At 38.4% G+C, this 14,068-nt stretch overlaps 1 protein-coding gene across 7 annotated transcripts in view; it reads right to left on the bottom strand.

Annotated features, from left to right (window-relative positions):
* Nucleotides 1-294: 294 nt before the first annotated feature.
* Nucleotides 295-14,068, bottom strand: part of WAPL (WAPL cohesin release factor) — an 89,660-nt gene continuing 75,886 nt past the window's right edge. For all 7 annotated transcript variants that reach the window (XM_055275482.2, XM_055275481.2, XM_055275479.2 and 4 more), the window contains 4 exons: nucleotides 11,266-11,473; nucleotides 8,304-8,392; nucleotides 2,968-3,063; nucleotides 295-2,653 (listed from right to left, as the gene is read on the bottom strand). In XM_055275482.2, coding sequence (XP_055131457.1) covers nucleotides 2,588-2,653; nucleotides 2,968-3,063; nucleotides 8,304-8,392; nucleotides 11,266-11,473 — 459 coding nt within the window. In that variant the 3' untranslated portion in view covers nucleotides 295-2,587. The remainder of the gene's footprint in view (nucleotides 2,654-2,967; nucleotides 3,064-8,303; nucleotides 8,393-11,265; nucleotides 11,474-14,068) is intronic.

Here is a 14,068-nt window from a genome sequence, read left to right as displayed (position 1 = left end):
AAAACCTCAGAAGCAACGAAGTTTTGGATCATACTCATAGGAGCAAAAAATACCTAAATCAAAACACTAAGTATGCCAAGGGCCTAACTGAAAATCCAGTCCCTAACTTGCCTGAGTTGTTGAGTTCACATTATATTCAGATGGGAGTATTATTAAAAACATGGAGAAATAATAAAATATTTAACAAAAACTGGTTAAATGTGTTAAGTGATAGTGTATTTCCCATTAGAGTCAGCTATATATAAAGTTTGTGACACTTCTGTCCTCCAATAGACTTATGTTAAAGACAACATGTGTATTGAAAGTAGCAATTTTATTTGAGTTAAAATTATTTACAAAAACCCAAAGACATACTTCATGAAACTGGTACAAACTATTTTTTCCTGCCGTTGGCTTTTGCTCCAAAGATCACAGCTGAGAAATACTGTATAAAATAAAAATAGGATTGGATTCAGAAAAGTACTCTACTGTTCTAATTTCCAATTGGTAGTATTTACAGAAATATTTACAATGGAAAAAAGGTTACTTTAAAACTTTGTTAATTTGCAAGTCAGCCTCAAGTACCCTAAAATGCAGAGTTCTCTGAGGGTTAAAAACACACAAATGCACTGCAGTTGGTGAAGTGATTATCTCCCCCACCACCTCCCCCCATCAAAATCTGCATCTCTATCAGTGCTTGACAATTAGTTATTATTTAAAAAACAAAACAAAACAAAAAACTGTTAAACACTGAGGTAAATCAATTTTCAAATGATTACCAGTGTAACAGAAAAATGTAGTTCGCCCTGATTGTTCTCATCCAAATGTTTTATAATATTCCTTACCATCTGCCACAAGTCAGGTTCGCAAAAAATCTGTCCCTTTCCCTAAATCCAATGATTAATAAATATCAATGTATTTTGCATTTTAAAATAAAATATAACTAATTTAATTTTATGGGTATCATTTACCAATATGTTTTTAAAAAGTATTTTGCTAAGCTAGCTTTAATACTCAGGGCAAATACAATCTCAATGGTTCCCACGTTACACTGGCGTACTATGTTCTTAAAAGGTGATGGGTAGGGGTTGGGGTGGGTAGAAGGAAGAAAACAATTTGCCTGGAATCAGTTACTTCCTTATAGATTTCCCAACAATCTGCATTATCAAAAATAGGAAGACAATAGAAGGCAGCCACTGCATTTAAAAACATTACAGCTGGCACTGATACAAGAGCCCCGATTTGTCACTTTATACAAGGAAATAACAAAGTCTAAATGGGTAAAAATTAGACTTTTAGCTATTTTCCCCAATACACACCAAACTAATATTTTTATGGCTTCAAGTTTTACAAACCCAATGAAGAAACATGATGTAACTACCTGAAAGGTATTTAAAAGTATTAATGAAAAAGATCTCTAGAAAGCCTGTATTTAGGCCCAATCAATAAAAAAGGGGAAAAAAAGTATAACCAGTGGTCTGAACAATAATACAAGAAAAATTTGCAATGTTATGATATTAAATCTATAAAATGTTTTGTGTTCCATAACTGTTTTTCAAATAACTGCTCTACGAACAAAGAATCTGAATGAAAAAAGGGTCTTCTCTAAACCAGCAATTTAAGGCTTTGCGCTTATGCAATTGATCCTGTCACTCTATAGAAGAATATACATGTTATCTGGAAACATGAATTCCACATTGGTGTTTTAGCTTCCTTATATTTATTGTACTGAACATTAGAAAATATATCTAGAGAGTCTTTCCTCAAAATCTAATAATGTTTCAAGAGCCTCCCTAGCATTAAGTGTAAACTACCCTGGGTTTGACTATTTTGCCTCCTCCTTTAACAGGGCACATCATCTTATATAATATTCCCTCAAACTGTTGTTTTTCTTGTGTCTATAGCTATGACACATTATGGTATGATATTGAATATGGTTGTGGTCTCAAAAGTAAAAAATAGTTCAATAACCCAAACCTAATCAAGAATAAAAAAATATACTATTAATCCCGTGTATCTTTGGATTCCATCTAATTTTAAATATAGACAGTAGTTCAGGGAACAATAACCAAAAAATTCACAAAATTATTAAAAGCTTTATTTACGATTGGAATCATTCAACAAAAAAGCAAAAGCAAATGAGCCTGAAAAAGGAACTAAGCTGTTGTCTAGAATGTCCTCAGAACATTCGCTACCTCAGTAGCTAAGCTGCCTTTGCACCTGGCTGGCATGACAACAGTGGCTCAACATACACAGCAGTTGCACTAACAGCAGCACAAATTTTCCCCTTCAAACTTGCCCAGAATAAAGCAAGAAAACAAGGGGAGGGTATAAACTCTGCCAAAGTAAATGTGTTTAAATACTGCATGGAATTGTTAACAGCCTGAACCTTTTCCCTCATTTTTGATAGTTGCAGATTGATGTAGTAACTGTCATTTAGCAAATGCCGAATGCATGACGAAGAAATCAGGTGGCCTTAAAAATCCAAACACGAATGATACTGATGAATGTTCTTGGTATATCTTCAAGGACTTCTTTCATGACTTGACTTTTCTTTGTCTAAAGATAGCTCCAGCATTACTGAGCACCTGAAGCAAAGGTAAAGCAGCTAGCAATGTTCCAAATATTCAATCACTCTAGAGATAGATTTCTGGCCAGTTGTTCCAACAGCACACTGAAAGCAGGGTGAAGGGGAAAGGAAGTAACAGTTAACATTTAACAGATTTTAAGAAGTATAAATAAAAGTTTACCTCTAGATTTACTAAACTGAACACTACAAATCAAAGTACACTGAGATTAAATTTGGGTTTGATAAAGTTATTTGACATAACATGCAATAATTACCTTGAAGAAATACAACATAATTATTAAAATTTAAAGAAAATCCCTTTTTGCTCCCACTTACTATGGCCATAGTATTTTTATGTCTACTGTCAATGTATTATACTTAAATTTAAAATCATATAAGCTGTAATAAAAGCTACTTACAGTGAGATTCATAAAGCTCAAAAATTTTTTGAGCATCTCTGTCATTATTGAAAAGTCTCCTTCTGGCAAATATTCCCGCACAGTGGTTACATTGATCTGAGGAAACAGAGCAAGAAATATTGGTCAGCTGGCAGAAAACATGAGATTGCGCCTCGTACAATGTTGTTGGTTTTAATACACATCTTGGTGCAAATTTTTAAGATCCCTTGGAACACGTGCTTATTTATTCTCTTTCCACACTCACTCTGCATGTGATTTCCTACCTCACCCTCAGAAAGAAAGGAGAAAGGTAAAGTTGGCAAAAGCTACAAAGAAATATTTGTGTACATATTTACTTAGTTGTTTTTTTTTTTTTTTTTTTTTTTAATGAAACAGTCACTCTGTCACCAGGCTGGAGTGCAGTGGTGCAATCTCAGCTCACTGCAACCTCCACCTCCTGGGTTCAAGCGATGCCCATGCCTCAGCCTCCCGGGTAGCTGGGATTATAGGCACGTGCCACCATGCCTGGGTAATTTTTTATTTTTAGTAGAGACGTCGTTTCATTATGTTGGCCAGGCTGGTCTTGAGCTCCTGGGCTCAAGTAATCCACGCACCTTGGCCTCCCAAAGTGCTGGAATTACAGGTGTGAGGCAGCATGCCGACCTACTTTCATAAATGCAAAGAAAAAGGCCTGAAATAACAAACTGCACTGTTTAATATATATGTGTTTCATTGGGGGCCCTGGGGGAATAGGAGAAGAGGGTGAGGACTTTAGACTTGAGAATGTACTCACAAAGCTGCTCATGAAATAAAAAGATCAAAGAAAAATTCACATCCTTCATAGATGAATTCAACTAATTATATAGGACAGGAATTAACCAGAAGCATCTTTCCAAAGGCAATCTAACCTCATCTATGATAGATTCTCAGACAATAGCCTTCATTATTAGCAAGAAGCAGCCAAACTATATATAAACCAATCTGTTATATGGAAAACATTACACAACCTGCTTAAAAAACTATTTCATTACATTAAAGAATGCTTTAAATGTTTTAGGGAGAATAAAAAGAAAAAATCTTTTAGGAAGGTTCACCTGTAGTAAGGGGCAAAAGAAAGTATACTGTCCCAAGTTTGAGGACACAAGGTAAAGGGTTAAACAAAACCAACCAAAAAACAATAAAACACAAAAAAGCTCCCAATTTGACTTTTGTTAGCGGGGTCAAAAAAGGAGAGATGACATATTTCTCTTCAGAAATTTGCCACTACCCACCCCCTTTTTCCTAATCCCATGCCAGAGTACTCGAAAAATTAGAAAGCAGCAAAATAATGAGATGAATACAGCTTCAGAAAAGATCTAATCAAAACACTGCTGAAGTACTCATGTGCTGAAGGTATCAGTTACACACATTCAAACTGATCCTCCCACCAAAAGCTATCACAGTGGTAGGCAGAGTAGTGGCTAAGGTGTCCCTGGAGAACTGCTCAGTAGAAAAGTACACCTCTATAATACAGAATATATGATTAGCTCCTATATTTTGGATGAAAGCCCCTCATTAATCCAAATCAAATCCTTCTCTATCAACACACTACAGAGTATGACATACAGCATTTCTGAGGCAATGGGAGGGACAGTGACAGCATTTTTTAACAGAATATAGCAGGAACAAAAAGAAAAGGCATGATACAGCATGGCCTATTTGAAAAATTTTAAAAGTGTCCAGTACGTTTGGAAATTGGAGAAGTAGTCTTAAGTCCAGGCTCTTGCAACACCAAACAGTCATTAGTCCCCTTACTGGCTGTGAGCCAAGGAAGACTTGGCAAGGAGCTACGTGATCAGCAAGTGCTCTAAAGTAAGTTAGCTCCAGTGGCAATGTGCAAGGTCCCAGGAACAGAGGGGCAAGAAAGCAGGAAGAGCAGTGAGGAGACTGACCACTGCAATGCACCAGCTGCAAAGTAAGAAGTCATGGAGGGCAAGTGAAAACGGGATCAGACCACAAAGCAGCATTTACTGCCAACAACCACATGCTTTCTCGTCTATCTCTTTCACTTACGCATTAGGCAAACCAAACTTCCTTTACATTTTGTGGTATCAGCTAGCTTTTTGGTGTTAATCATAATAATCTCCAAGGCAACAAATAAATCTGGGGCTCTATGAATTCACAACATTGCCCACAACTTAAGAACATTCTCTTTTTAGAGAAAAGATAGATACAGGCAAACACAAATAGGAATTAGCATGGGAAAGATGGCCCAAGGTAAATCATATGTGGTAATAACACAATTTCAAGAACGATTATGTAAGAAAGAAAATGACTGAAATATGACTAAACCTATAATGTGTACAAAACAGAGTATCTAAAAATCTTTAAATTTAAATATTATTTTCATTGCTTTTTTTTTTTCTGAGACAGAGTCTTGCTCTGTTGCCCAGGCTGGAGTGCAGTGGTGCGATCTCCACTCACTGCAAGCTCTGCCTCCCAAGTTCACACCATTCTGCTGCCTCAGCCTCCCGAGTAGCTGGGACTACAGGTGCCCGCCACCACGCCTGGTTAATTTTTTTTTGTATTTTTAGTAGAGACGGGGTTTCACCGTTTCACCGTGTTAGCCAGGATGGTCTTGATCTCCTGACCTTGTGATCCGCCCACCTTGGCCTCCCAAAGTGCTGGGATTACAGGTGTGAGCCACCGCACCCGGCCTTTTTTCATTGCTTTTGAGGCCTGCCTCTTCCTCCTTTCCTGTGTGTGATGGGTTTCTGATTTGCTCTTAAAATCTTGTCACTGGAAATAAGAAAAAGGGATATAAAGATCTTGCGGGCCCTCTAGAGCCACGATGAGAACTTTGGTCTTGATCCTGAAGTCGGTGGTACCCAGAGGGGCCACACAGAGTGGGCTGGTGTATTTAGGTTAGTTAAAATGTAAGTATGGAAGAGATGGACAAGATGGATTCAGAAAAACACACAGGACTTAGATACAGAAAGTTAAAAAAAAAAAAAAGGCAATACAAAGAATTAGATGGCAAAAGTAAGGAAACGTAGGTGGGTAGACGGGCCCAAGTACAAGGAGCCAGCATGAGTTCCTGCTCAAATGAAGCCATTCATTTATCATTAACTCTGTTCTTCCAGCCCTCCAGCTTCAAAAAGAGATGGCCCCTGCTTCCTACTGAAACCAACGCCCCCCTCCTATAGGTCTCCACTCTTTCTTGTTCCCTCAATGCCCTTGCTCCTAGAAAACAATCTGCCTTCCATTTCAAAATCTGGCTTTACAAATGGACTTTACACTTAAAAATAATCCACCTATGCCCAACCCCCCATCTGAAAGAGAACACTCACAATGATTCTGCCGTCTCCTTCTTCAACAGTTTTACCCCTCATATTTGTTTTTCCCAAGGCAGCAGACTATCCCCATAGTCATGACCTTCCACTTTCAGGCTGACTCAGCCTGATTGTCTAGATTTCTCATTCGTATTTCTCCTAAGTGAATCCTGATGATCTAATCCACTCACAGTAATCCCATGTTCCCGGCCAGTGACTGGTTTAGACAAAAGCATTGTGACCCAATGCTGGCCAAGATGAGAAGTCTACCTGGTGAGGGGTGAGAGTGGCATGGGGTCCCACAGGGGAAATAAACAGTTGTCTTAAAAAGATATGTATTTCCAGCCAATGTACCTATGGGAAAAAAAAAAAAAAAAAAAACCATAGAGGAAGAGGCCCTATTACCGCGAGGCATTATTTAACTTGATGAGACACCTAGCTGTAGTCAGCATGGGACCATGAAGGCTAGCAGAGGACAACATGTGGAGGACAGAAGTTTAAAGAGAGAAATGGGGTGGGCACTGTGGCTCACACCTATAATGCCAGCACTTTGAGAGGTTGAGGCAGGAGGATCACTTGAGCCAAGTTCGAGACCAGCCAGGACAACATGGTGAACCCTGTCTCTACAAAAAAATACAGAAAAATAATAAAGACAAATAATCTGAGTCTCTGATGACCTCAGTGAGGCACTGATATCACCCAAATTAGACTCTGCCATCTTAAGCCAGATGAGCACAGGTTTCACACTATCCCTTCTTTTACTCCAACCAAAGGCATGTGAACAGATTCATCCATCAAACAAGAGCTTTTTCTTTTCTTCTTTTTTTTTTTTGAAACAGTCTCACTCTGAAGCCCAGACACGATCTTGGCTCACTGCAAACTCCGCCTCCAGGATTCAAGCGATTCGATTCTTGTGCCTCAGCCTCCTGAGAAGCTGAGATTAGAGGCATGCGCCACCATGCCCAGCAAATTTTTATATTTTTAGTAGAGACATGGTTTTGCCATGTTGGCAAGGCTGGTCTCGAACTCCTAACCTCAAGTAATCTGCCCATCTCGGCCTCCCAAAGTGCTGAGATTACAGGCATGAGCCACCATGGCCGGCCACAAGAGCTTTTTCATTAGTATTCTGACCTTTGGGATGTACCTTAAAAAGCTCAACAAGTATTTTAAAGTTTTTAATATTATATACTATTTTGATTTTTAATTTTATTTCATGTATGTAATTCTTCCTTTTTCATGAGATTAAAGCACTGACTAGCTTGTTTTCCAGAACTGCTTTTTCTTACATCTTTAAAAGCCTAACTCTGACAGGCACTTCCTTTCTAACAAAGCCATAAAGATCAACTTTATTTCACTTTTTAAAAAGTGAAAATCAATTTAATTTACTCCACTCCAGGCCTTACTTAGTAAAACCTATATTGGAAAGGATTAGCATGTAAAAAATGCTACACATTCCCTTTCCAATACAGATTGTACTAAAGTTTTTACTTCAAAACTATTTAGGTAATTTAAATAAAACTACTGGAAATGGCCGGGCGCGGTGGCTCACGCCTGTAATCCCAGCACTTTGGGAGGCCAAGGCAGGCGGATCACGAGGTCAGGAGATGGAGACCATCCTGGCTAACACGATGAAACCCTGTCTCCACCAAAAAATACAAAAAAAAGTTAGTCCGGGGCGGTGGCGGGCGCCTGTAGTCCCAGCTACTCGGGAGACTGAGACAGGAGAATGGCGGGAACCCAGGAGGCGGAGCTTGCAGTACGCAGAGATCGCGCCACTGCACTCCAGCCTGGGTGACAGAGCAAGACTCCACTTCAAAAAAAAAAAAAAAAACTACTGGAAATGTTAACACATTTTCTTGCCATTTTTCCTCCATAGGAAACAAACAGTTTAAACAACCCTATAATCAGCCAATAGCCTTTGTGGAGTAAGTTGGACATTAAGGGGGAAACATTGAAGAAATAAATAAGTGAAACATGTAAAGCTATGAAGTTGTTACATTGGAATCTTTCAAAGATACATAAAACATCACAGAACTATGTACTTACTGGACTTTCCTGGCAGAGACACCCAAGAAGTAGTGCTGTGTAGGAGGCCACAATGCAATCCTCCATGTGTTTGCCGGCATGCTGAAGGGCTGAGAGAGTTGAAGTGAAGAATTGTAACAGTATATTAATTAACACAAACCTCACAAAACCAACCATTCTGTTAGTTATCTTTACTTCAAAACTGCTACAAATCAACAAATGATGTTAGGACAACTGGATATCCACAGATTAACAAAAATTAAATCAAAATGAAATAGGGATCCAAAAGAAGAGCTGAAACCATAAAACCTTTAGTTAAAATTTTTGTGTTGCAAAGGACACAATTAGCAAACTGAAAAGATAATCCACAGAATGAGAGAATATATTTGCAAATAATGAACTTGATAAGGGTCAAGTATCCAGAACATATAAAAAACATAAAACAGTCTTACAACTCAACAACAAAAACAACCCAATTAAAACTGGGCAAAGGGCCAGGCGTGGTGGCTCACACCTATAATTCTAGCACTTTGCAAGGCTGAGGTGGAAGGATCACTTGAGCTCAGAAGTTTGAGACCAGCCTGGGCAACACAGTGAGACCTCCTCTCCACTAAAATTCAAAAACCTTACATGGGTGTGGTGGTGCACGCCTGTAGCTCCCAGCTACTTGCAAGGCTGAGGTGGGAGGATCGCTTCAGCCTGGGAAGTCAAGGCTGCACTAAGCCCTGATCGTGCCACTGCTCTCCAGCCTGGGTGACAGAGCAAGACTCTGTCTCAAAAACAACAAAAACAACCCACAAAACTGGTCAGAAGACTTAGAGATTTCTTCAAACAAGATACACAAATGGCCAATGAGCACATAAAAAGATGGTCAGCATCATTAATCACCAGGGAACTGCAAATCAAACCACAATGAGATATCATGTCACGCCCACTAGGACGACTAAAAATTTTCTTTTACAATACAAGTAACTTGGAACCTTCATACATTGCTGATGGGAATGTAAAATAGTGCAGCACACTGGAAAACAATTTGGCATTTTCTTAGAATGTTAAAACACACAGTTACATACAATCCAACAATTCCAACTCCTAGGTATAAATCCAAAAGAAATGAAAATGTATGTCTACAAAAAAACTTGTAGATAACTGTTCAAAAAGCTAAAAAGCAGAAACCACTCAAATGTCCATCAGTAAACAAATAAAGTATGGTATAACAATATTATGGAATATTATTTGTCTAAGGAATACAGTATTAACAAATACTGTATCACGGATGAACTTTGAAAACATTCTGCTGGCTGAAAGAAGCCAGTCATAAAAGGCCACATACTGTATGACTCCTTTTTAAATGGAATGTGCAAAACAGGCAAATCCATAGACACAGAAAGTAGATTAGTGGTTGCCAGTGCCCAGGGAGGAGGGAAAAATAGGGGTGATGGCTGCTAATGGGTATGGGGTTCTTTTAGCGGTGATAAAAACAATATTTGGAATTAGTGGTGATGGCAGCACAACCTTGTGAATACATGAAAAACTACTGAATTACTTTTAAAGGATGAATTGTACAGTCTGTGAATTCTATCTCAATAAAGCTGTAACTTTTTAAAAGACTGCTAAAAAAACAAAAATGTTATTACGCCAAAAAAAAGAAAAAAAAAGAAAAGCATCAAAACCTAGTAACTGAGAAAAAGGAAAAGAAAAGTATTACAATATTAAAACTAATGGTTATCAGATTTGGGGAGGAGTGGGAGTAACAGGAGAAAAGGCTCAGAATGAGACGTTGCTGCGGCTTGCTTCCTACTGATGTGAAGCTGAACATACTATGGTCGTCCCTCTGCATCCGAGGGGGGATTGGTTCCAGGATGCCAGCACCCTCCAGTACCAAAACTGGAGGAGGCTCAAATCTCTGACAGGAAAGGGTGCAGTATTTGCATATAAGTCACACACATCCTCTGGCATACTGTAAATCATTTCTAGATTACTTATGATACCTAATAAAATGTAAATGTTAGATAAATAGCTGTTATACTATATTATTAACCTGTATTATTTTTTCTTCCTCAAACATTTTTGATTTGTGGTTGGCTGACTCTGTGGATGTGGAACCCACATGTATGGAGGGCGGACTGAACTTAAATTCATAACCTTAATGATACGAAGTTACAAATGGCTATTTTGCAGAACTTGTATAAATGGCAAAAGTTGTATCACAAATTCTGACAACAGTAGATACTCAATAATGTATGATTGGTGAAGATATTACCTCTAGTATCTTTTTTTTTTTTTTTAAATGAGAAAGGGTCTCACTCTGTCACTCAGGGTGGAGTGCAGTGGCGTAATCATAGCTCACTGTAACTTTGAATTCCTCGGCTCAAGCAATCCTCCCACCTCAGCCTCCCAAGCACCTAGGACTACAGGCTTGTGCCACCACGCCAAGCTAATTTTTTATATTTTTTGTAGGGATGGGGTATTGCTAGATTGTTGTCTCAAACTCCTAGCCTCAAGTAATCCTCCTGCTTCAGCCTCCCAAAGTGCTGGGCTCACAGCCACCAGCCTACAGTATATTTCTTACTGTGTTTACCATCTAGTACTTACACTTTGAGAACTACTACTGTAATCTGACAATAGATCTTCAAGTTTAAAGTGAAGCTGAAAAAAACAATCTCAAAAACTGAAAACTGAAAAAATCCTATTATGTCTCCTATGTGTCTCTTCACAGATGAGTAAAGGAAAGGAGGGCCCCGGAAGGAAGAGTGACTTAACTGGATCTTTTCCATCACTAGCATGCCTACCACTGGCATGCAACTTCCTCATTGTGGGAGAACTACCACAAGCACTTAAGTATCAAAGCTTGTCTGGATTGAACTAGAGAGGTCCTCAAGCAATAGCCAGATTAAGACATCTATGAATTAAATAGTTTGAAGAAAAAAACAAAACCAAACCACTATCTTCAATTTAAATACACCATTCAAAGTAAATATACCTTTATTGAGGTCAAGTTCTTCATCCTCCTCCTCCTTCTTATGTTTCTCTTCTGTACCATCAGTCTTTTCAGTTGACACCCACTGTATTTCTCCACTTGTTTCTTGCCACTCTCCACTCTTATCATGCTGAGTGGTGGGAGCATCTTTGATCAACTCATCTGTTTTACTTTCTGCTAGCTGAGCTGCCCGCTCTCGCTCAAGGAATAGCTGATAAAAATTATTTTGAAGATCATTAAAAAGAGATCGCCAATCAATATGCACATATGCAAATATAAAGTTATAGCTGCTTTTAAATCTATCACTAACTCTAAGATGGTTATGTGATAAAAAGAGGTGAGTATAAGTAAAAGCTTTTGCTCTACATCCTACTGAAAGCCAAAAGTATAAATGCTGCTAAGATTCAATGAAGTCGTCTACTAATGATGCAGATTTCTTGCAAGAATGAGTCTCAATAATTTCCCTTAATTTGCATAATACAAGAAATTCAAGCAACAAAATACAAAATTGGAAAATTCTTAAGTCAAAAGGGAATATGCTAAATTCCTTGCCTTCACTTACTTTATTTTCCCTATGCTGGTATAATACTGACATAGAAAACACTGACATAATTTAGGAAATGCTCCAAGTTACTAGAAAGAATTGCCTGAAAATCAAATGCCAAGTAGACCCCAAAGATTTGTTGAGTATACAGAAGAGTGGTATACAAACTTCAAAGAGAGATTATATAAAATAATATCTTTCAGAAAATAAAAATTAACCTTTATAGAACAGCAATTCTCAAAATTGGTCTAAGAATCCCTGTGGGTCCTTAAGACCCTATCAGGGAGTAAAGGAGGTCAAAATTACGCTCACAATAATACTAAGGGGTCTGCTGACTTGTTTCTTCTTTCACTGAGTGTACAGTGGAGTTTTGGAATCTACATGTCATGTGATTATGTCACTGCTCTAACAGCTAATGTAATGTCTCCCAGTTTGAATTTCTAATTCAGTAAATACGGATAGATAAAGCACATATAAACAACAAAAGCTCTTTGGATTTCCCAATAATTTTCAAGCCCTGAGATAAAAATGTATTAGAAGAGAATGATGGACTCCTACTTATGACTCCAGAAAGAACTGAGTTGTTGTGGGTTACGGGTTACTCTGAAGACACAACTTCAAGGATTACTGCTTTTGAAAAGGCCAAAAAAGGAAGCTAAACACAGCAAGGGCTTTGGAAAAATAAAAAGAATGAACCACTACTGTTTCTGGACATATACAAAATGCCATTTAAGGAAATACCAAAAATATCTAGGAACCTGTTAGACTGGCAAAAATCTTGGCAAAAGTATGAAGGAATGGGGACTCTTATAAAAAGTTTTAGGGGGAAGTATAAATTGAGGGCACAGGAAGTATGTGTTTGGTGATGAGGGTGGGAGGAGTTAGGCATATCAACTTTAAATACAGTACAATATATTATGACACAAAAATTCCTAAACCAGAAAATTATGCCCACAGACATACTTTGAAAAGTATGGCCACGCGGGGTGGCTCATGCCTGTAAATCCTAGCACTTTGGGAGGCCGAGGCAGGCAGATCACTTTAGGTCAGGAGTTCGCGACCAGCCCGGCCAACACAGTGAAACCACCTCTACTAAAAATACAATAATTAGCCGGGCGTGGTGGCGCATGCTTGTAACCCCAGCTACTTGGGAGGCTGAGGCAGGAGAATCTTCAGCCTGGGCAAAAGAGTGAGACCCTGTATGTATGTACGTATGTATGTACAAATCAAAAAGCTACTAGTTTGCAGTCATTACAAAGAATGTGATGAACCTACGTGTTGACATGAAGAGCTCAGGAAGACACATTAAGCAAAGAGCTGGTATAGACTAAACACTATGTACAGTAAGAGTCCATTTATATGAAACATATTGCACATTTTTTTATTTACTTTTCAGACAGGGTCTCATTCCCATTGCCCAGGCTGGAGTGCAGTGGCAGGATCATGGCTCACTGCAGCCTCGACTTCCTGGGCTCAAGTGATTCTCCCACCTCAGCCTCCCAAATAGCTGGGACTACAGGCACATGCCACCACACCTGGCTGATTTTTAAATTTTTAGTAGAGACATAATTTTGCCATGTTGCCCAGGCCAGGCTCAAACTCCTGGGCTCAAGCAATCTGCCTGCCTCAGCCTCCCCAAGTGTTGGGATTACAGTTTACAGGCATGAGCCACCATGTCTGGCCTGCACATTTATTTTGATATATGCATAAACACTAATTTCTCAGGACAAACACAAAACTATTACAAATGGTAATGTTTTAGGAAACAGATTTGTGGAGTTTAAACCTTTCTGGATCTGACTTTTTTTTCCCCCACTATGAATGTGAATTATGTTTGGTTTTTAAAAAATAAACAGATCTATAAATAGGTAAGAAAAGAACAGCTAGAAAGAGGAAAGTTCATGTCAGTAATCAGAACTACCTGTAAGATTCCATTTATACAACATTATCGAAAAGATACGTAATTTGAAAATTACTGGATTCAGGCCAACGTTATCAGTAGCATAAAGGATATAAATCTGAACACGGATTTTTCCACTCTATCTTTGAATAAAAGAATTAAGAGCCATTTCTTGACACTTTAAGATAACTGATGTGAGTACAAGGCGGCACAATTTTCTAAAATGAGTTAACAGAACCCATCACCCAAAAGGTATTACAATTGAAAAACAAAAACTTTAAACTGATTTAAAAATGACAAACCATAAACCATAGCAGATAAAAGAAAGCCAGAGAAGATATATGATGATACCCTGAAGGACA

This window comes from Symphalangus syndactylus, chromosome 4, assembly GCF_028878055.3.
Source record: "Symphalangus syndactylus isolate Jambi chromosome 4, NHGRI_mSymSyn1-v2.1_pri, whole genome shotgun sequence".
Taxonomy (NCBI): Eukaryota; Metazoa; Chordata; class Mammalia; order Primates; family Hylobatidae; genus Symphalangus; species Symphalangus syndactylus.
Note: the sequence above shows the minus strand (reverse complement) of the source record. Positions and strands in the feature narration are given on the sequence as shown.